Genomic DNA, 21,575 nt, shown 5'->3' with positions numbered 1-21,575 from the left:
ACTTGTATTTATAGGGCTGTCCACTGGAGTATTGGAGAGCCAGAGGTTCTCTCTCAAAGGCCTGTGATGCAGAGGCAGCACTGCCATGACCTGGCTGGGGCAGGGGCACCTTCTCAGACTGCTCACCTCTGCAGTGACCTATGTGAGCAGGAGGGATAATTCACCTCCCTTCTTTTCTCTCCCTTGGGTGCAGAGCTGAATCCCAAATGTTCACAATGCACCAACTGAACCTCACCTCCAGGATGAAGCAGCTGCACACACTGTTTCCATCACCCACTTTCCAAAAGCAGCAAGATGTAGCAAATCACTTTTTTTAAAGTCATCCCACCTTGGATTTTGAGCTGTTCTGCCCCCTGGCAGTAGTAGAACACACACTGCTGTCTGCCTGCTCTCCTCAGGGTGCAGGGCAACCAAAGCAGGTTTGCAAGCACCACTGGAGGGAAAAAGGAAAGGAGCACAGGACAAGTCTGCACATCCAGGATAGAGGATATGGACAGCAAGGAGGCTCATCACTGACCTGACTGCAGATTCTGTGAACACACAGAGCTCAGCTAAGAGCTGCAGTGCAACTCCAAACAAGTGCTTATTTACTGCTTAAGCCATACCACAGGAACACTGGAATATGTAAGGAAGTGCATGCAACTCAAGTAATTGTGAAACAGCAGGATTTCACAAATAAAACAATCAGCATTTATTGTTGTATTACAAAACACTTCATATTTTGGCAATATTTTACAGTTTATCCTTTTCCTTCTTAGGGCCTGTTGAAAAGGTATGGGGCGGGGGGAAGAAAAGAGAATGTGGAAATTAGGATTAAATTTCAATGTCTTGCTTAAAAAAAAATCCTCCCAAACCACCCCAATCCCTCCCACCAAAATAAAAATCTAGTTTCACTCAATTCCACTATCGAAAGAGGCCATGGGTGAAGCTGCAGGCAAATTCACTATCAAACGCATCAAGAAGACAAACAAAACATTCACAGTGGTCTTCAGTATGGTCTGTTGCGTTGATCATTTCTGAAATCATTTCTGGAAGGGAAAGAAAAGGTTCTAAGCAAGTAACAAATGAAGCAAGTAACAAACAGTCCCTTCAGTCAAACATTTCTCCAATGACGTCTGTGTGCTGCTCTGTGTTTATAGAGAGCCTATCCAGAAACATTCACAAAACTCAACAGCCGGACGGAGCGATTCTCTCTGCAAGCTCCTATCTGTAATTCATGTTTTCACGGCAGTTGTACTCACACATATAAACAACCCTTTTTCCCATAGTCCCTATCAATCCCACAGCCAAGCAAGGGCAAAGGCTCCTCTTACCTTCCTCCCATTTTGCCCCCGTAGCCACCGCCCCGGTCCCCGCCTCGGCCACCGCGCCCTCGATAGCCCCGCTCTCCTCCGTAGCCACCTCTGCCACGGAAATCTGGGGAAAAACATGGAAATACAGCAGCTTTTTCACAAAGATGCAGATGATATGGACACTTGAAACATTTAAGAGGTGTAGCTGGTTTTGCATACCTCCTGCTGGACGTGAATCTTCTGGTCTGGGCTCACCACACTGGTTGCAGGAATTCCTGCGAGCGAAGTTCATGTTGCCACAGGACCTGGAACAGACAAGGATGCCCCAGAGCGAGCTGTGAGGATGAAGCACACATGAAACAGCCCATCCCAATTCAAATGACACTTACGGGTTAGGACAAACCCAATCACCATTTTTGGGTTCCCCACTTCTACCCTGGAAGCCCCCACCTCTTCCATAGCCACCTCGTGAACCTGTAGACAAAATTATAATCAGAATAAAGTTCTATGAACTGCACATGATGAACAGGTGTCAGAGATTGTCACTACCTTCAGACTCCAAGTGACAGACCTTTCATGTGAATGGAGTGTTTAATGCAAATATATTCCCACTATTTATTATAAATTCTTTTTCAGCAGTAAAGGAAAAACCTGATCTGCTTGAATTGCCACTGGGTAAATACAAACCCACTACATGCATTAATAAAATTTCAGAAAGATTTAACAAGGTATGAGATCAGTTACTTATGGCCAGACATAGCCACAGAACAAAAATTTAACAATAAAAGAAGTCTGGATCAATCCCAGGATGCCTCTAACACAGGCACAGGGATAACATTCTTGCTTTCTGCATCACAAAATTTAGAACTTTTATACCAAATGTAGTTATTGAAGAATCCTTTTCATCAGCCTACAGAACTGCCTGACTTCAGAACTAGAATTTGTTGACGGTCACTGCCCAAAGCATGATTCCTGGGAAATGGTAATGAATACCCCATGGATTACTGACAAAACCGTACATGCAGAGAATCAGGGAGATTGATATGGCCTTGATTAAAGGAATCAGAAATCTAACTGCTGCTCCAAGCCAGCAGCAGCTGAATTATGTACCCTGCTTAATCCCAGCTGGAAACAGTATCTCAGGCTTCACTGTAACAAGCAAATACTCACTGGAAATTGCCCCCTATATGTGTGGGGCTGGTACAGTTCAACATCTCTGCTACACTTTCTCTTTAAAAGCAACGCTGAGACAAGATCTGGAGAATTTCCAGTTCTAAAGGAAAGCATAAATTCTGTGCTGCCCAGAAGAGATTACAGACTTTAGTTTACTTAACTGGGTTCAATCCTCATTACTCCCTTTCCTGGCAGAATCCCAAAGGCCCATATATTTGATGAATCACTGTTTCAAAGTCAACTACTCTTTCATGAATCAATCACAGTGAAAAAGCATTTAACTGTGCAAAAAGAAGGATTCTACAGACTTTAGTCCCACCTCGACGCCCGCCACCTCCACCTCCTCTCATGAATTCAGGTCTTCTGGTTGCAAAAGAAACTTTGATAACATTGCCATTGAATTCTTTTCCTGTGGGAGGAGAGAAGGGATCAATACAGCTCCCAACAACACAGCAGCAAGTCCAGCAGAGCAGAAGTGATTTGCACACCCAGACTGAACACAAAACTCTTGAGACACAGGGAAGCTGCAGTAAATCTCTTGGTTTTGAAAGCACTGGTCCAAAGGTGAGATGGAAACACTGATGTGCTTGCTAAACTCTCCACAAACCTACAGATATTTTAGCTTAAATGAGACCTGTAAGTTGCAATTTAAAGACATCAGAATGTCTAAAAGATTTTCAGCCATGCTCATGGGAAGTAGTTTGGATGTCTGAACTGTCTGTAATTCCACCAAGCCAACAAGGCTTTTGTAGCACTCAATAGCCAGCCCAAAACTTAACTCCCAAGTCTATTTAAATGAAGTTCATGGTTTTCAGGGAGTGGGTTCTTCATAGATGCAATGTTTATCACAGACAAACAGCACTGCACATGTGCCTAATATAGTTGTATTTGCCTTACCCTCTTAAATGAAAGTCAATTTGCATTTTATTAGCAAATACAAATATCAGACTAGCATGCCATGCCATTTTTTTTAAGCAGTATCATTTCCCACTTAGATGAAGAGTATGACCTTTTGTTTCTACCCAGTATAACTAAAATTCTGTGAACACCCAAGGTGACAAGAGAAGGCACTTTTCCCTCACCCCCTCGAGTTTATTACTACAGGAGTGACATTGTAATTCCTGCAGTCTGAGGAGTTTTACATCAGTATTATTTCTGGGACAAATCTCTAATTTTAAAACCTTGTTCCTCACTGTGTATATAGAGAGCACTCAGCACAAAATTGCAATAACCATTCCCAAACTCTAACAATGCTCTCACAACACTAAAAATATCAAAGCAACACTGCAGGGAATCCCTCCAGCTGCTAACACAGATTACAGCTCTGTTGGTCTAAACAAGAATTCACAGAAACACCACCTCTAGTACCTTGTGCATGGGTGACTGAGGTACAGCAGCAAACCCTTAGTTTCACTGCGCATTTTGGGTCTAAATCACTATCTGCTGTTTAATGAAACAAGAGAAGAAATCCAATACACACAAGAAATCATGAAATATAGGTGTTTGTTTAAGAAAAAACCCCAACTATAACCTACCCAAAAACTCTGAAAACAAAACCAAAAAACCCAACCAAAAAGCTACATGAATAGAAGCACTGGGCCTCCAAAAAGGTAATTGATTTGCTTCTTCCACTGCCTGTTAGATTCATAAATAGCCAAAGGAACAGGTAACTCTCACCCACCATCAAACCAGTCGATTGCTGCTTTAGCAGAAGGAGGGTCATCAAAAGACACCGTGGCTTCTCCCTTTGGCTTGCCAGTATCCTTGTCTGTGTACAGATTTATCATGGGTTTGCCAGTCTTTTTGTTGGTCTGAAAAGAAAGGTTGTACACTTGGCATAGCAGAGACACTGCTGAAATCAGTTCAGAGCATAAACTGTAACACTAAGTATCTTTAGTGAGAATATTCTCCTGGAGCTGGCCTGCAGAAACAGAGGGATTTGACTGAAGGATACTGACTGGCTGTTCTCCATGAAGTAATGATGGGCCCAGTTTTAACAAAAAAATGAGGTCAAGTGCACAGAATCCTAATTTAGAATTGCAGAACCAGAAGCAGCAGCCACAGAACAGAGGCACACATGCTGCAGTACGAGGGTGGCACAATGGATAGAGTGTCAGGGCTATAAAGACTAAAGAAGAGACACAAAGCAATCTAAATGTCACTAGGAGAAAGGTGCTAGTGCTGCCAGCTTACAAATGAGCTGTCAGCTGGGAACCCAGATAAAATATTATCTACAACTGCTGGGAGCCAGAGAGAACTCTGCCTTGAATGATACCAGTACGTTTCCAGTACATCAGCTCCACCAGTTCCCTTCCTCCCGACCCACAATTTCACATACCTTTATGATCCCAATCTGTTTGAAATAGTCTGCCACTTGATCTGTTGAAACGTCCTCTCCCAGTCCTTGCACGAAGATGGTGTTGTTATCAGAGTTGTCAGACTCTGAATCTGCGGAAAATTAAGCTGCATTTACCATGTGCTTTTGTACAGGCACCTGCAGCAATATTTTGAGCACAGCTCTGTGCTGCCCAGTGGCAGACCCTTAAATCCCAGAGACACTTTGTGTGAAATAAAAGAGGAGCAGGAGCTTAATTCTGAGGCTAACACCATCAACTGAGTACACTGGGCAGCTGACCAGCCTCACGCCCAACATTCATGCAGCTGGGCATCCCAGCCCACCAGAGCAGTGTGTGTTTTAAATAACACAAACTTAGCAGAAGTGTGATGGCAGTGAAAGCAGCTGCTTGGCTCAAGCACATTCAGAATTCATCAGGAAATTCTTACTTGTTGCATTAACATCCAAAAATTCACATGCACTTTAATGAAATACATTTCTTTCAGGGAAGGCATGCTTTAGCTGGGTTTCTTTTGAGCCATGGGAATTGCAGCCACATCCATCTTTCTAGACAAACATTTTAAAAGCAGTGACCTAAGAGCTACAATCCACTCCCACTCATGGCTTGTTTCCTTACCAGCATCTGATCTCGGTCCATAATCCCTTTGACCTATGATATGGGTTTGACAAAAAAAAAAAAAAAAAAAAAAAGAAAGAAAAAAGACTATTTTTAGCACGACACATTCAAGTGACTTTTTTAGCAACAAGAAAATATACAAAGAATGTATGCAATGCATCTAAGATCTAAGACATTAACCAGAGATTTAGAGAATATTTAGATTTAAACGTTCAACAGAAGGTGTCTGTAGGACGTTAACGTGTTCTTTAACTTGCAGCATGTGGCAGTTGCCACACTGATGCTGTGCTGGTGTTTGCTTGCAAATGCTGGTTGTCACATCACCAAGCAGTTTCCCACTTTTTTTTTTCTTTCTACCTCTAGTACCTTTCTAAGAAGCATTGTAACAAAAATTAAAAAAAGAAAAGAAAAAAAATAATCCGGTGAACGTCACTGTCTCCACAAATTCTTTCATGCAATTTGACAAAGTAGAAAATCCAGTTTATTGCTACAAGTTTGGCTATTAAAACTCGTGAACACACCAGCCTCACCAAAACTCTATAATGCTTCTACTAGATAGTAACAAGATATTGGTGGCTTTTAGATTTATAAAGAATTTCCACTGAAACATTTTTGGATACTCGGCACTTACCACCGTAATTTTTGAAGCCACCACGGTCACCACCACTGCAGAGGAAAAATTGAAGAAATGATTTCTTCCTTAAGTCTCTATGTGCTGAGCCCAAGGCTCAATCTACAGTTAACTGATGACAAGTTGAGAATTACTGTCTGGCAGCTAAAGCACCATGTCTACGTTCTCCTCACTACCCATTCATGTTCAGAGATTAAATTACAAAGAAAAAAAAATCTCTCAGGGTGCTGCACTGGAGGAGAGAAGCCCTAAGGAGTATTTTAAACTAACCCATACACATGTGGTTGGTTCAATATTTTCTCCCGTCCCATCAGCCAAAATAACAGCTATTCATAACTGGGGTTTTAAGCAAAAAATGTTATTTTCATGAAGATTAATGTGGGCTTTAATTGTAGATGTAATTGCTACTGTGGAATAATTAGTACTTTAGTACTTTCCTGGAAGTCAAAAGAGCTAAAATTAATCTCTATTGTTATGCATTCATAATAGAGGGGATAATTTAGCAGAATGAGCCATTCTCTGAGCAAGGCTCTGTGGGGACCTACTGTACTACAGCACTTGGCATTACAGAGAAGGTGTGTGTGTATGTGAGCTTCAAAAGCAGAGGCCGTGAAGTTTTATTTCATTCATTCTGAAACCTGTGGCACAAAATGTAGACCAAGTTAAGAGAATACACACATCAATTTTCAAAGGTTAGAAGAGGATTTAAAACAGGTTGTTATGCCTCCAATTATGTGCATGAAAATAAACCCTCACTGTTTGTTGGTTTTTTTTTTTCCACTGGAAAGGTTTGTACTGGAAGGATTTTTCACAACAGCATTTTTAATTGCATCCATGTTATGAACACAAGATAATCAATACTCAGAGCCTTCAGGAAAAATACAACCACTGGATTTTTTTTAGAAAGTCAATAACCAAATGTCAGAAGGCCAATCTCATGCTTCCAATGTACAACTGCCTGCTTGTCCTCCTCGTCCTGAGGGACACAGCTGCCTCAAAAGCAGGCAGGATCACCTAATCCCAAGAGCTTTCTCACCAGGATAAAGGCAGTGTGAGCTCAAACCTGCTGCAGCGAAATATCTCCAGCCTCTGGAGCTATTGTGCCTCCTCACCAAAGCACTCTGTGACTAGAAACCACTGCAGGTGTTAATTCTATCTGTCTGCTCACACATCAGAGTCCAAACAGGGCACACAAGCACCCACCAAAAGGCAATGAAGTAAAATTAGGGAGTCATTTCTTTGGCACTCTGTCCATCTGTCACAGCAAACAGAAAGTCAGAAATGGAAGCTGCTGATACTTAACATTTATGAGAGAAAATGTGCCCAAAGTGAGGACCAAATAAGGTTTCAACAGGTTATTATCAAACCGGGATTAAGAGACACCCTTTGGAGGGTGACTGACATTCTGGGACAGTTTGGCACAACAGATATCACTTTTACTGGAACTTTTCTTAAAATAAAATTTTGCTGTAAATTTTATTGCTGTACCACAGAAGAAATCTGAATGCTAAAATGCAGTGTCATTTATTCATTAATTCATTCTGCTCATTAAAGATTTTACATGCAGCATCAGTGCTGGCCTTTATTCAAGGCTGTCTGTTTTGAAGGACTGATGATTAAAAACACAATGGTGATGATAAAATTTACTGTAAATACCTTTCTGCCACCTCCAATTCACTTCAGCTAAAAAAAAAACTTCATTATGACACAACAATTTTTAGAAGGATGCCTGTTTTTCTGGGATTTTAACTCATAAACAACAACAGTGAGTAATACCAACCATGTAAATGTTATTAAAATTTTCCAACCCCAGATTATGGTCCCAGCTCATCAGGACAGCAATATCCAGAACAAATACATTTTCTGATGTGGAAGACTGTGGCAGTTAGAAAATCCCAACAATCTAAAGTCTTACACAAAGTAAGTTTGTGTCAACACAACCAGGATTTTGCTGGAAGTGAGGGTTTTGTAGGATGCTGGGGTGAAAATGTGTGCACCATAATCCTGAGAAGTTGGAGTTGAATATGGGAAATGTAAAGGAAGTCACAGTCCAATGCCTTAATTCTGTAATGCAGCAGTTCTGCACCCTGCACTAATGAGTGCAATCAGTAATTTTAATTAGTTTTTAAATTAGTGTCTACAGAAATACGTTTTTGCCCAAGTATGCCTCAGCATGTTGTCTTCTGCTTAGTCTCACATGACCAACCCAACAAAAATCTGGAACAACCTTTGATGATGGATGAATGCTTTCCTACATTTTTATGTGGCATTTGATATGTGATTTATGAAGCTGCAGTTTGTTACCTTCCTGCAATTGCTGGGCAAAGCTAGCCAAGATTCCCTGGGATCAGGCAGATATCCTGCAGCAAGTCAAACACAGAAACTGCAAGCAGCTGATGCCACAGTCTCAGATTTACCCCTCACTGAGACCCAAAATTCAACCTCAGAACTGAATTAGTTCCCACATTATTGTCATAAAACATGTGGAAAATACAACTGCAGCATTACACAGCCCACTGCTTTACCAGGTCTGCACACAAACCTCAGAGATGTGTGACCAGATGGACTCTGGAGTCTTAATATCCTATGTTAGAAACATGAACAGGCAGTTAAAATTCAGCAGTGCCACTGGCTAAGGCAATAAATAAGAGGCTGAACTGCAGGCAGCCAGAATGTGACAAGGCACCACACGGTGTGTGAACTCGTTGCTATGAAAGAGAAGTGCTCAGCTGTTCTTTTCACCCCATATTCAATCACAGATTTATCATCCCCTTCGAGTCTGTAACTGGACTTCATCTGGATATTGCTTAATCCAGCTGGGAAGAGCTCTTTAAATTGAAGTACAGGTAATATGGGGAGCTCAACACACAAGAAATGCAGTTTTATAAATATCAGATACTGGCAGAAGCAGCACCAAGAATTCAGGGACCAAATTTCAGTCTCCAACGTGTAGCTGTCTCACCAAGTGTGTCCCTAACACCTAAGAGTGTATTTTACAAACAAGAGAAGAATATTTAGTGCACCAACAGTTACTGACAGATGGGGTTTTTTCCCTTGCTTGTATTTATTGCCTCTGTTCACATTTTTCCTAAGTCTCCAAAAGGCTAAACTCAAGCATATCCGTTACAAATCAAAATATTAATTCTGAACACAAACCACAGTTGTAAAACACATCTGCACTATGCTGTAGTTCATTTATATCACACTAATTCCCACTCCTAATAGCTGATACAACAATTAGGCTGCATAGGTAGCTTTTGTTTATAGTAGGTCACCATAAATCTGCACAAGAGATAAAAAATGCTCTATGCTGAGCAAAATCAGGATTTCTATGACAAATCCTAACACAATGGTAAATCCTTTCTGAACTGCATGCCTGTGGTTCCTCCAGCACAGTCTGTGAGCTGAGCAAAGCTTCTCTCACCTGCTTTGTCTGCTCCTGTGTTTCCCACTTACAGCTTTAACCAAAACAATTGAGTCCCTCAGCCACAGTAACCATTAATTCTTGTTTTTCAGACGAGGACTCCAAAAAGCTTGGGTGAATATCTTAAAGTAAAACTATGCATTCTCAAGACCTGCTGTTCCTGCTTTCTAACCAAAAGATGACACTCTTCTACTATGAAGAAAAGGGAAATATTTGACTTCTTAGTCAGAATAAAAATTAGTGAGATCATCAATTTTTCAAGCTTCAAAACAATAGCATGGGGAAATTCTACTAAAACCCCAAAAGATACAATTCAAAACCATTTAAAAAAAAATCTCAAGGATAATTCTGAAACCTAAGCTATTAAAACTAAAATGTGAACTTATAACACACGACAAAATGTGAGTTCTTTACTGGACTAATACCAGCTAAGAAAACTGAACAGGAATTTCTCAAAAGATATTTTCTTCTCAGTACTGGGTGACTTTCCACAGGCACAAAAGAAAAATGAGTGCTGAAAGCATTCAGTACAGGACACGGCCAAGTCCTTCTGGTTTTCATATTAAAACTACACCTCTAAAGCTGCATCAAGTTCTCCCTGTGTCTAAATGTCACTCAAGGAAGAATTATAATTAGCTAAGAATAAGAGATTTATTCATTGTGGTCTCATATTTGATATTAATTTGTGAAGTCAAGCAGCAATTTTTACATGTCATTTTCTAAGCACTATAAAAGTCAAAGCCTCCATTAATAATATTCCATCCCCAGAAGTGTTCAGGACCAGGCTGGATGGAGCTCTGAGCACTCTGGGATAGTGGAAGGTGTCCCTGTCCATGGCAGAGGGTGGAACAAGGTGATTTTTGAGGTCACTTCCAACCCAAAACCATTCTGGAATTCTGTGATTACAGCATCGTTAAAGTATCTGTGCAGACAAGATTTTAAATTATCTCCTGATGGCTATGGAATTTTCACAGTTTGGCATTAAAAAGGGACCAAAACAACTGAAAATGGTGGCTACTGCAGATCAACCTGATATTTCTACATGTATTTTCTAAAAAAAAAATAAATAGGAGATCTAAATAAGATAAATAAATATGAGAAACCCAAGAATATAAGCCCTCCAAAGAACCCCTACCCTTAAACCCCACATTTTCACAGGACTGAACATGATTTCTTACCTTATTACAAGTTATTTTCCCCTTCATTATAGAGTTTGTTATTTAATTTAATCTTTTAGACTTTTCTAATAAGCACGGCCGGTAAAATACATGTCAGAAGGAGAATCCTCTGCCACAGTTATGCAAAAAGACTGAATAAAGATACGTGACACTGTAGTTCCAGAAAATTTCCACAAAAATACCAATGAAGCCCACAACACTTAACAGAAGCACACAGAATTCCTAATAAATGCTGCCACTTCCCTGAATTTTCCTCCACTTCCCCTCTTTCCCTTCTTTTGGTTTCCCAGTTCAGTGAAGCTCCATGATCTACATGGATGTGTGAGCAAAAGTTTCCTTACATTTTGGAAAAATATGGCAAGAGGCTTTATTTTCACAGACACTGATACATTTGACTTCATCTTGCAAAGACCCAAGTTTGTTTCAAAGTGACAAAATCTATCAGCAGGGTGTTTTTTGAAGCTCACATTCATTGCTATTATTGGAAAGGGCTTGGCTATAAAGATTTTTTTTTTAAAAAAACAGTTTTTTAACACAGGAATATGGAAAATCCTCATCCACAAAGAAAATCTAATTTTAAAAAAAAGTTTAGTTTTAACTGAAAATTAAAATTAACTTAGAAATTATTTTGCTTGTTATTTTTGTTTTATGCGAGGTCCTATATATTATAGAATTCTTTGCTATGTATATTTATGTTTATTTTTAGTATATAAATTTGTCTTTATTATAAAAATATTACAGAAAAATATGCATTAGGTTTATGTTATATAAAACCCCAGCAAACATAAAATAACACTCATGTGATTTTCTAATTGTGCTACCATACCTAATTAGAAGAGGGAAGATCCTCCTACATCGTTATAAACAAGCCATTAAGTACAATTTAGGAGCATCTCAGAAGCAGACAGAGTTTAAATACCATTTAAATAAATACCTTTAAAAATAACCAACTAGTGGATTATTTTATTTAAATCAGATCAGTTCCAACAGCAAATACTGTATAATTATAGAGTTGTTCATCAGGAGTTTAGGAATAACCCAGAGCTGTGCAGCCTTTTGAAGGATAAGTGGTGCTGACAAGCAACACCTCAAAGCTCTCTGGAAGCTTCAACATTCCTGCCCTGCATCAGTGAGCCCTCTGCACCTCCAACCACTCAGAGGGACACAAAGGGGAGCCAGTTGTGTGAGTTATTAATAAATAATATGTCATATGTTTAATTCAGTAGGCTTTAAAGCCAAGGTCCTAATCACAGACCTCTGCATGAAATCATCTGCAAGCACAGAATTAAATATGTGCATAAATTTTCTTGACAGTACAGGGCCTAAGGCAATGGGGAAAGGGGTGGCAGCATTGTTAGTATTTCAGATCTACCCAAAATAAACGTGTTTAGACTGACAAATCAATAACAAAAGATGTGTATTTTAATAGAAGTTTAAAACTGAGAAAAAGCAACAAAGAACAAGTGATGTTACTACTAAATTATTCAAGGCCAAAACACTTCACTGATAAAATGTGAGCTACCTTAGGTAAGAATTTTATACATTTTTCTCAATCACTGGCTGTTGGTTTTCTCGTCACTGACAACAAGAGATGGGCTGAGGCAGTTTTTGTATTACAACTCATGCAAATAAAATGCAGCTGTGTGTCAAAACAACCAAATGCTTGGTCTCAATCTATGTGAATCTAAAAGCTGCTCCCCTAGGCAAAACCCATTTCTGTGCAGTGCAGAGAGGTTTAATTTTAGAAACCTTTCAGTTTTGGAAATCTAAACCTGAACCACCTTAGGAACAGACGTAATAATAAACAAAAACGAAAACCAGCTAAATAATAGGAAACAAGGGTAAGGAGCTGCAGGCACTGGAATGAGATCACTTACCTATATCCAGACATATGACCTCTTCCATCCATGTCATATCCCCCTCTACCTCCTCCCTGTGACCCGCCATATCCTCTATTATCTTCTCCATACCTGCTCTTTTCACGGCGATCATCTGAGAGAATGAGGCAAACCAAAAACAAAAAATCAATTGTCGTGCAAACTGCAGCACAGGGAAAATTCACACCCTGCAATTCCCACCTCCTCTTCATTAACTCTGCCATTTACATCTGAGATCTATCAACTCCTAAATCTCTCTGACATGCATGCTCTGTGCCAAAAAGGAGAAAAAAAACAAACCAAACTTTGCTCCATTATCTCCCTTGGCTCCCAGGGTCACAGAGAATATCAGAATGTAGAAAACACTCTGTAATTACACTCCCTTTTCCAAACATTAAACACATCTTGTCTAAAATACACTTTTCCCATTGGACTTCCATACAGCCCTCCCAGCTTGCAAAAGACATCACCGAAGACAGAACAAGGATAAATAGAGTGGGTTGTGCTGCTGGTGTGAAGCTAATGCAGAAAAAAAGGCTCCATCTTAAACTTCTCCTTCTATCTCACAATTCACCTACACAGCATAAAGCTGGAATGTGAAGTGCAAAAGCTCCTCATGGCTGAACAAGACATGTCACCTTCGTGCAGGAAGAGAGTTCAAAATAGCTTGGGAAAAAAATTCCATCTAGAATTTGCAGAACTCATGGACAGAGACTCTGCAAGGTTGATCTAACATACTTAAATACAACCGTTTTGGGACCCCAAGAGATTTCAATCTCCCTATAATATAACTTTTGAAAGTCTTAACAAATAAAACAGCCCCCATGAATATCAACATGGAAAACAATTTAACCATTTATCAAATCAACTGCCTGCAGAAGGAAATCCAACCATTTCACAGAGCTTCTGCTCAATTTTATTAACCAATACCCAATTCAAGCTGTGAATTTTACCTTGGTTGTTGTGGCTATAGCTTCCCTTCTGAGACTGGTAGGATTGCTGGGAGTGGCCGTATGAGCTTTGGTGCTGGTTATAGCCTGACTTTTGGTCATAAGAGCTCTGGTGGCCATAGCCTGACTGCTGGTCATAGGAGCCTTGGTGGCCATAGCCCGACTGCTGGTCATAGGAGCTCGACTGCTGGTCGTAAGAGTCTTGGTTTTGTCCATAGCTTGACTGCTGGTCATAAGAGCTTTGGTGCTGACCATAGTTTGACTTTTGTTCATAAGAGCCTCTTCCACTTAAAACAAACAGAATTTGAATTAATAGCTAAATGTTCGCAGAGCAGAGAACAAATTAACAGCTGAAAATTGGTGATGTTGCTAAAATGTCCTAATTGCAGTTACCTCATTACATAACTTAGGAGCATCACTCCCCTCACATGGCCCAGTCCAACATTTGCTTTTCCCCTTCTCCCAGTACCATCCACAGCTGATGGAAAGTCTGTGACCTGCTAAAGACCAAATCCTTCCCTCTGCACCTGCAGGCCAAAGCCTCAGTGCTCATGCTGTACAGTGCAGCTGAGACTTGCTGCCTAAAAAATTCCAACATTTGGCTTTTACTGAATTGCAACCTCTCTTCTTCTGGGCACCCTACAATTTATCAAGAATTTTTCTAACTGTTCTGGTAACATATCTGTGCTTCTTCTCACTTCAGTGCCATCTACACTATCCCAGCAACTCTCATCAGAAACACTGACCACTGTCACATCCACAATACTCCAACACAATGCAAAAACAGCTCTACATTCCAAGAGGGAGTCATAAATCTTCTCTAAGATTAAGATTAATAACTTCAGAGCAACCACAAGGGAATCTCACCTACACCACACTTGCCTAAACTACTTCAGCATATGAAGCAGAAACTGAAGCATTTTGAAAATCTAGATAGATGAGAGAATAGTTCTCTTAGCCTTTCACAGCAAGGCATAATATAGATTTATGAGGAATAAATTGCATCCAGGGAACACTGGTTGTTACTCATTCCTTTGTTTCCCCCCAGGTACTTAGTAGTGCCTTAGCTGTCTTATTTTTTCAGTAACTGAAAAGAATCTCTGACTTCTTCCACCCTTTCTTCTCTTCCCCCTCCCTGCTTCTACCCTTTTTTGATGAGGCACTAGATCCGCCACCTTCTAGTCTTTGGGAATCTTACTTGCTAGTGAAAGTATATCAGAAAAAGGAAAAAAAAAAAATACAAGAGCCTCCAGAAAGTTTCCACCAGCTTTTCAAAGCACTTTCAGATCCAGTGCACTGGGTTAAAGCAATCCCAAAATATCCCATCTGTGTAAATACCATTTAATCTGCTCTCCCCCACTTCTAGCCTAGATCTCAGCTTTAACCTTGCTAATCCCAGTGGTAAACAGCTTGTGAAGATTTTTGTTATTATCTTCACTTCAAAAAAGTCAGCTCTGCCTTAGCCATCGCACCTTTACCAACAAAGGAAGCATTTTTGAAAGCATCCACTATTTGCTGCCTTCCCTTGGCTCCGCTAGGATGTGACAGCTGCAGTTTTGTGGCCACCTTCTTCAAAGCTGCTACCTTCTCCTTATTTATTACAGCCTCTCTACACTGAGAGGCTTCCCGTCAAGGTCTTCTCTTCATTTTCTAGATCTCAACTGGTTGGAGGACTTACGTGCTGTGTTTTTATTCTACTGAACATCTACAGAGTTAAAAACTACATTATTAACTCTGCACAGTTCTCACAAATACTCAGAAAACAAAGCAAAACAAAGCTTAATTGTGGACCTGCCTTTGTTATGGAAGCAAAAATAAAATCTGAGTGAAGGCATCTATTGCTGGCAGATTAAGATTTTTTTTTTAATATGAAAATGTTTTGTATGAACTACAAAACCAGAAACCAAGTAGAGGTTTGCTCAAGCCTAGATTGTTTTATCACCTTGCAAAAAATACAAAACCATTTGGACCTTGGACACAAGAATGAGGTTTACTACTCAACAGAGTATCTAAAAGAGGTCACATGATCCTCAGTAAAGCTCTAACACTAGCAGTAACCTCGGGGTGGAGGCACAAAGCTTGTAAAGCAGACACTGAAGGTATTCTAGCATTAAGTGGCCTTTTAAGCCATTCTGAGAAGTTAGGTTGTATTTTCCAACAAACTCTCAAAGTTGTATCATTAATCCTCCTGAAACTGAATCCAATACAACATCACAAGTAAAATACATTTGCAATAGCAGAGTGCAGCATGCATGTGCCCATTTAATTTCCTGATGAAGATATAAACCCACGATGTTCTGAGAACTCCACTTAGTTGGAAAACCAAAACATAATTCTTAAAGGACATTTCTGAATCCTTTCCCTTTCAAGAAAAGGCATTCTGAGCCAGATAAGCAGCCTGCAATCTGAGAGCAGCTAAGAGTTCCCTTGCTAAGAGCTTATTCGAAGTTAATAAAAGAGCACTGTAAGTTTATACAAAAGAATGTGATTGGAGAGGGATTTGATAGGTCTTTCTCCTAATCAAAACACTCTGCCAAGTCCATTCTCCATTGTAGCCACGATCCAAAGTCTTTCAAAAAGTGTATGTCACCATACAGCTTGACTTCAAAACAACTTCACCCATCCTTCTTATAAAAAGAAATATTCTTTCTGTACCTCCTGTCCTTTCAGACATTATTTCAGACATTCAGAAATTAATGCTGCAAATTAATTTCATAACCTCCCTCAGCAGGTTATAAAAATGTTTCAAGGATGCAGATCCTCAAATATTTGTCTTTTTCTCAGCAATGTTAGCAAGAAATACATTGTAGCTCTAGTTAAGAATACACAACAAGTAGACAATACTTTAAATAGATAGTGGTAAAGTCAGCTTCCTTACCCTCTGGATGAGCCTTTCTGCTGCCCCTGGCTGCCATAGGACTGCTGGTTGTATGAGCTCTGATTCTGATTTTCATAACTGGATTCATCATCATAGCCCTGGGAATCTTGTCCATAACCTGGAAATGGAGGAAGAGAATTTTTAGTCAATATTCACCTTATAAATCCTGCCAATGAATGTAACAAGCTAGCCAAACCTGATTGATTTTGTCCATAGTTCCCATGATAGCTTCCATAGTTCTGTCCATAGGAGGAATTGTCTCCACTCTGCCCATAACCAGAATATCCCTGTAATTTCAAGAATGTACTCAAATAAGTGTAACTTCCACAGCAGTAAATTACAGTTTTCCTTGGCTAGACACAAGGGCAAACATCAAGCACAGCTGAGACTGGAATTCTTCCTGGCCCAGGAACAATTATTTTCACTCAAGGAACATCTGCTTTGAAAGCCACAATGTTTTTTTCAACATACCTGTCCTTGTCCATAATTCTGACTGCTCTGATTGCCATAGGATGAGTAGCTGGAAGAGAAAAATGCATTTAGGAAATGCTTCGAGTGTCCTCCACACAGGTTGGAAAGTAAAGGTATTTTTGGTATCTCTAAGCTTCTCCTTATTCCAAAATAGGTGTTTAATCAAAGTACTGCAGTTCCAGGCATATAAAAACGGCAACAATGAATTAATGGTTGACTGTCAGAAGTCAGAAGAGCTTACTTTAATTTCTGCTGTGTTTCAAATATGAATTTTAAGTACATGAAACCTGGATTTGCTGTAATTTTATATTATACTTACTCATTATTCTGCCTCTTTAAGCCTTCATGAACTGACAGAAGAAGCAGGTGCTGAAATTCATCATACTTAGATACAAACCCAAACTCAGGCAGTGCTACATGCACAAAACCTCATGATCTTCATTAGCACAGGCAGCATCAACCATGATTTTTATACTTCCATAAAAACACTTGTCTCACTGATGAAAACATGCCTGGCAGCCTTGGGCCATATAACAAATATAACCTTTAGCTAAAATCTTAGTGAACAGCTTAAGGCAGTCACAGGAAAAGTATTTCTCTATATTCATGTCATTTCAAAAGTTCTTACTATTACAAGATGTCATTCCAATTTACGTTCATTTACATTACAAGATTATTTTCTTCTTTTCAGGAACACAGACTGATTTCTCATGTTTTGTAAGACATCTTGAGAGAGGCCCAGGTGCAAGCTTTCTGCATCCTTAATTCCAAAAACCTATCAACACTCTACCCTGAACAATCAGTCATCATGCTGGGAATACAAAATGGTCTTTTAGTTTGCAGATGTAATTGCTAACAGCAAAACAAAAATCCTCACATACCTCTGCTGGCCCCCAGACTGACTGTAACTTCCAGAATCTAGAAGAAGAAATAAGTCATATTGAGAATTTCCAACGAACATTTTAGTCTCTACTTACCAGAGGGGAAAATTTGGGGAGGGGGAGAAAAGTTCAAGTACACTGGATATTACAACTATTATCCCTGCAGAATGAAGCCTCCTTTTTATTAACAAAGGAGAAAACATCAAGACTGGAATGACAGCAGCACAGGGTGTGGGGGACATCACACACTTGGAAATGTCCCTTTTGAAGGATCTGAATTCTGTTTTCAAGGAGTCTTTTCCAACACCCAGCACTGTACAACCCCTCTAATGGCTATAGAGTATAGTGCCATCATCAATGAGCAAAATGCAGCAGCTTAATTAATCAAGCAAAACTAAGTAGGCCAGTGCAGCTGAACCCCTTTTTGGGATGCTCTGCTGAGCTAAAGGGCACAAATGCAGGCAGAATGGGAGATGAAAAATCAGGGATGGAGGAGCCACGACACTTCCCTCTGCTCATACTGCAAGAGGAAAAAGCCAGCTGAGAGCTCAGCAGCACGTGACAGCTGCAGCACACAGAACACACACACTCTGCTTCATCAGCCTCACATCCATCCCTATCCCAGCCCTGCAGAGGGTCCTCACATCCCACTCTGCTCCGTGCCCTTCCAGCCCCTGCACTGCCCAGGGTCCATCCATCTCACTTCATGGGCAGGAGCCTCAAACTGCTTGAAATCCCGCAAACATTCTGGGTGAGCCCTGCAATTTTTCTCTACAATCGCTCCGAGAATTCGTAAAAAATACTCTTGTGCCATGGTCTAATAAAATCTATTAGGAACTTCTCATCCCCAATGTCACCCTTTCCCCCACATTCTCTCTCCAGCCTTTATCCCCAGAAGTGCCTAAAATGCTGACAATGAGAATTAATTACAAGGCAGGGTAAATGTCATAAATGACTGCAACCATTTTCCAATCAGAACACTCATCAGATTGCCGAATCTGCTCATTACACCTCCCTCAGCAGGCTATAAATCCAACCCTGCCAGTGGTTACACAGACACTTAACCAGAGCTTTGATGAGGGCATCACCTGAGGTGATGGATGTGAGATAGGGGGGTATCTGAATATCTGAGATATTCAGACACAAAGCTGCATTTTTAATTGTAAAGTATCTCCTCAAAGCAAACACAAAGTATCAAGTGTCATATTCTGTAACAGAAACATTTACCAAACCCTAACACGAGATGAAAGGAGGTTAAATTTCACATGTCCTATGAAGCAGCTTCACTTAGATGCGAATTTTTCCTCCTTTCACATTGCTGCAAAAATATTTCATTGCTTTTTCATATTGAAAAGCAATTAAAACACAATACAGAGGTGCAATTCTAGTTTGTTTTTAAGGGGTAAGGTAAAATTTTTACACAGGTTCCATTTAAATTATCATGAAGATTACTGTTAAATAGGAAACCACACCGTTAAACACGGTTGTGGTTTAACTCTAACATTTATATGCCATTAATGCTGCTAATTAAAGAATATTAACAGTTGTATCAGAAAAATCTTGCGTAAGGATGTAACTAGCTATAAATTTAAGAACTGCACTTAACCTCCTAGGTTTCTTCTGAACAAACTTCCACCAAACCACAACATTTTGGAAAAAAAAAATGAAAGCAACCAAATAAGAAGCCTGTAAAATATGAAAACATGCAATCAGAGGAACTTCCTTTATTTATACATCCTCTGCTGGACCTCTTACAACCTTCTGATCGATTTATTTTCGTGGGGTCAACGGGGACAAGAGTCTGTAAGGAATTTTGGAAATAACAGTTTATTCTGGAAATTCCTACTTTTTTTTTTTTTTTTTTAATGTTTAAAAAGTCCTTGGAAAGATTTCCTGTTGATGAAGTGGGACACAGCAGCCTAATCACCTTGCACTACTCAGGGGGTTTATTCCTCTCAACAATCTGCTGTGTACATTTGAAAACTGAGGTTGTCTGATGAAGCAATCCATATAAAGAAGCAGCATTGCCTCTAAGTATCCTCCAAAGAAAAAGAACCTCATGTTTGAACATCACTAAAAACAGGGGAGACACTCAGGTGGTTTGACTGGTCAGCAGCTGACAGATGGGGGGAAGTGGATGTAGTTTACCACCAAGCTTTATTCATTTAGCAGAAAAATTCGTGATTTGGATTAATTTTAGTACCTTAGGACACATTTCCTGGTTCATAACTGCTCTTGAATGAAAGGATTCCTTTCCCAGCCCTGGCTTTGTTTGTATTGTCTATCACTCACACAGGCAGCACGAGACAACGCCAAAATGGCTCGACCACAACAAAACATGGCTCGCTCCACAAAGCACGGCCAGCCTTGGAATTCCTCCTCCCACTCCGGGATACACGAGTATCCACACCTAGCCAAGGCTTCACAGGGGCAGCACTGCCCGGGGACCCAACAATCCGCACCTCAAAGGGGATGGAGAAACAGCACACTGTGCTTGGGGAGGCCCCAGGAGAAGCTGGGCTGTGTCAGGTCACCCGGGAGAGGGGATCCTGCTTCTGTGCTCAACTAAAGCCCCCGCTGGAAAACAATCCCAGCCAGGAGGGGTTTAAGCCCACAGCAGGGGGTGTAAAGCCCCCCACTTCAGCCTGTGTGAAGAGCACAGAGGGCAGAGCAGAGGCAGCACACAGTGGGACACAAAGGTGGCTCCCCTGCTGCGGGGTGGGGAGGGCATTTCCCGTGCTAAAGAGGAGCAAGACCCAAGGGAGGGGGTGCCTGCATTCCACGGGGGGCTGCTGATCCAAAGGGGAAGCACAAAAACCATGTTATGCAGAGGGGCACAACCCAAAGGTGATCCATATCTCACAGCGGGATGGGGTGTGGGGGGAAACCACAACCCAGAGTCGGGGTCCACGCAAGGAAAGGGCTGTGACCCAAAAGGGCTTCCATCTCACACCGGGGGGAAGGGTACACAACCCAAAAGTGGGGGGAGCCTACAGTGAGGGGCATGAACCAAAATCGGGCCCAGATCTCACACACGAGAGGGTACGCAACCCGAGGCGGGAGGGCCTACACTGGGAAGTATGAACCAAAATGAGGTCCAGACGTCACACTGGAGGGGCTGTGGCAGAGCCCAAACGGGGGGCTCCCACATGGGGGCCTAGACCCCAAAATGGGGGGGCTACACCCCATACACAAACCGAGCACAAGACCCCAAAGGGACCCCACGGCCCCCCCACTGCGACACGGGTGGGGGGCGCGCCCGCCAGGCCACGCCCCCGCGCCCAAAGGGGCGTGACCCGAGCGGCTCGCGCAGCGGGGCTCCCCGGGGAGGGGGCGTGGCCTCGGCCGAATGGGCGTGCCCACGGGGGCCACCGGCGGGGGCGTGGCTCCCCTCCCCCTCACCGAGCGCAGGGGGATTTGGGGGGGGGGGGGGGGCGTGAGGGAAAAAGCGGGCGCGTCCCCCGCAACATGGCCGCGGCCTTTCCCCACATGCGCCACATGGCGCTCGCGCCGCCCGCCCTCCCGCGCCCCACCGCGCCCGCTGCTCGGCGGCGGGAAGCGGAGCCGCCGCCGCCCGCTGAGCTCGGCGGGGCTGGCGGCACCTACCCGAAGCCATGGCGGCGGCGCCGAGGGGCGGAGGGAATGGAAGGAGCGCAGGGACCGACCCGCCCGCCGCGCCGGCCGCGCGCACACTGAGGCACCCGCAGCTCGCGCGGACTGCGGGGCAGGGCGGCCAATCAGCGCGCGCGGCGCCTACCACCGGCTGGGGAAGCGGGGGGGGGAATGGGGGGGAGCAGGGCCGTGCCAAGGTACGGCGGGCGGGGGGGGGGGGGTTGTACCAAGGAGAG

General features: G+C 41.9%; 1 protein-coding gene across 2 annotated transcripts; it reads right to left on the bottom strand.

Annotated features, from left to right (window-relative positions):
* Positions 1-667: 667 nt before the first annotated feature.
* On the bottom strand, positions 668-21,429 carry TAF15 (TATA-box binding protein associated factor 15). 2 transcript variants are annotated; one of them, XM_066201803.1, is made up of 16 exons: positions 21,334-21,429; positions 17,728-17,764; positions 16,847-16,895; positions 16,572-16,662; positions 16,376-16,493; positions 13,501-13,784; positions 12,548-12,662; positions 6,069-6,103; positions 5,438-5,470; positions 4,804-4,913; positions 4,147-4,276; positions 2,785-2,874; positions 1,682-1,766; positions 1,512-1,597; positions 1,314-1,416; positions 668-1,028 (listed from the first exon to the last, which is right to left on the bottom strand). In XM_066201803.1, the coding sequence occupies exons 1-16, from the start codon at positions 21,341-21,343 to the stop codon at positions 989-991; spliced, it is 1,416 nt and encodes a 471-aa protein (XP_066057900.1). In that variant the 5' UTR covers positions 21,344-21,429; the 3' UTR covers positions 668-988. The 2 variants fall into 2 exon arrangements, with proteins under 2 accessions (XP_066057900.1, XP_066057901.1); XM_066201804.1 differs by lacking the exons at positions 6,069-6,103; positions 16,572-16,662; positions 16,847-16,895; positions 17,728-17,764; positions 21,334-21,429 and having other exon boundaries at positions 16,376-16,557.
* Between the last annotated feature and the right edge of the window lie 146 nt (positions 21,430-21,575).

This window comes from Chamaea fasciata, unplaced genomic scaffold, assembly GCF_029207755.1.
Source record: "Chamaea fasciata isolate MVZ Bird 193981 ecotype frontalis unplaced genomic scaffold, bChaFas1.0.hap1 SCAF_21, whole genome shotgun sequence".
Taxonomy (NCBI): Eukaryota; Metazoa; Chordata; class Aves; order Passeriformes; family Sylviidae; genus Chamaea; species Chamaea fasciata.
The sequence above is the reverse complement of the archived record's forward strand: the minus strand, read 5'-3'. Positions and strand labels throughout refer to the sequence as shown.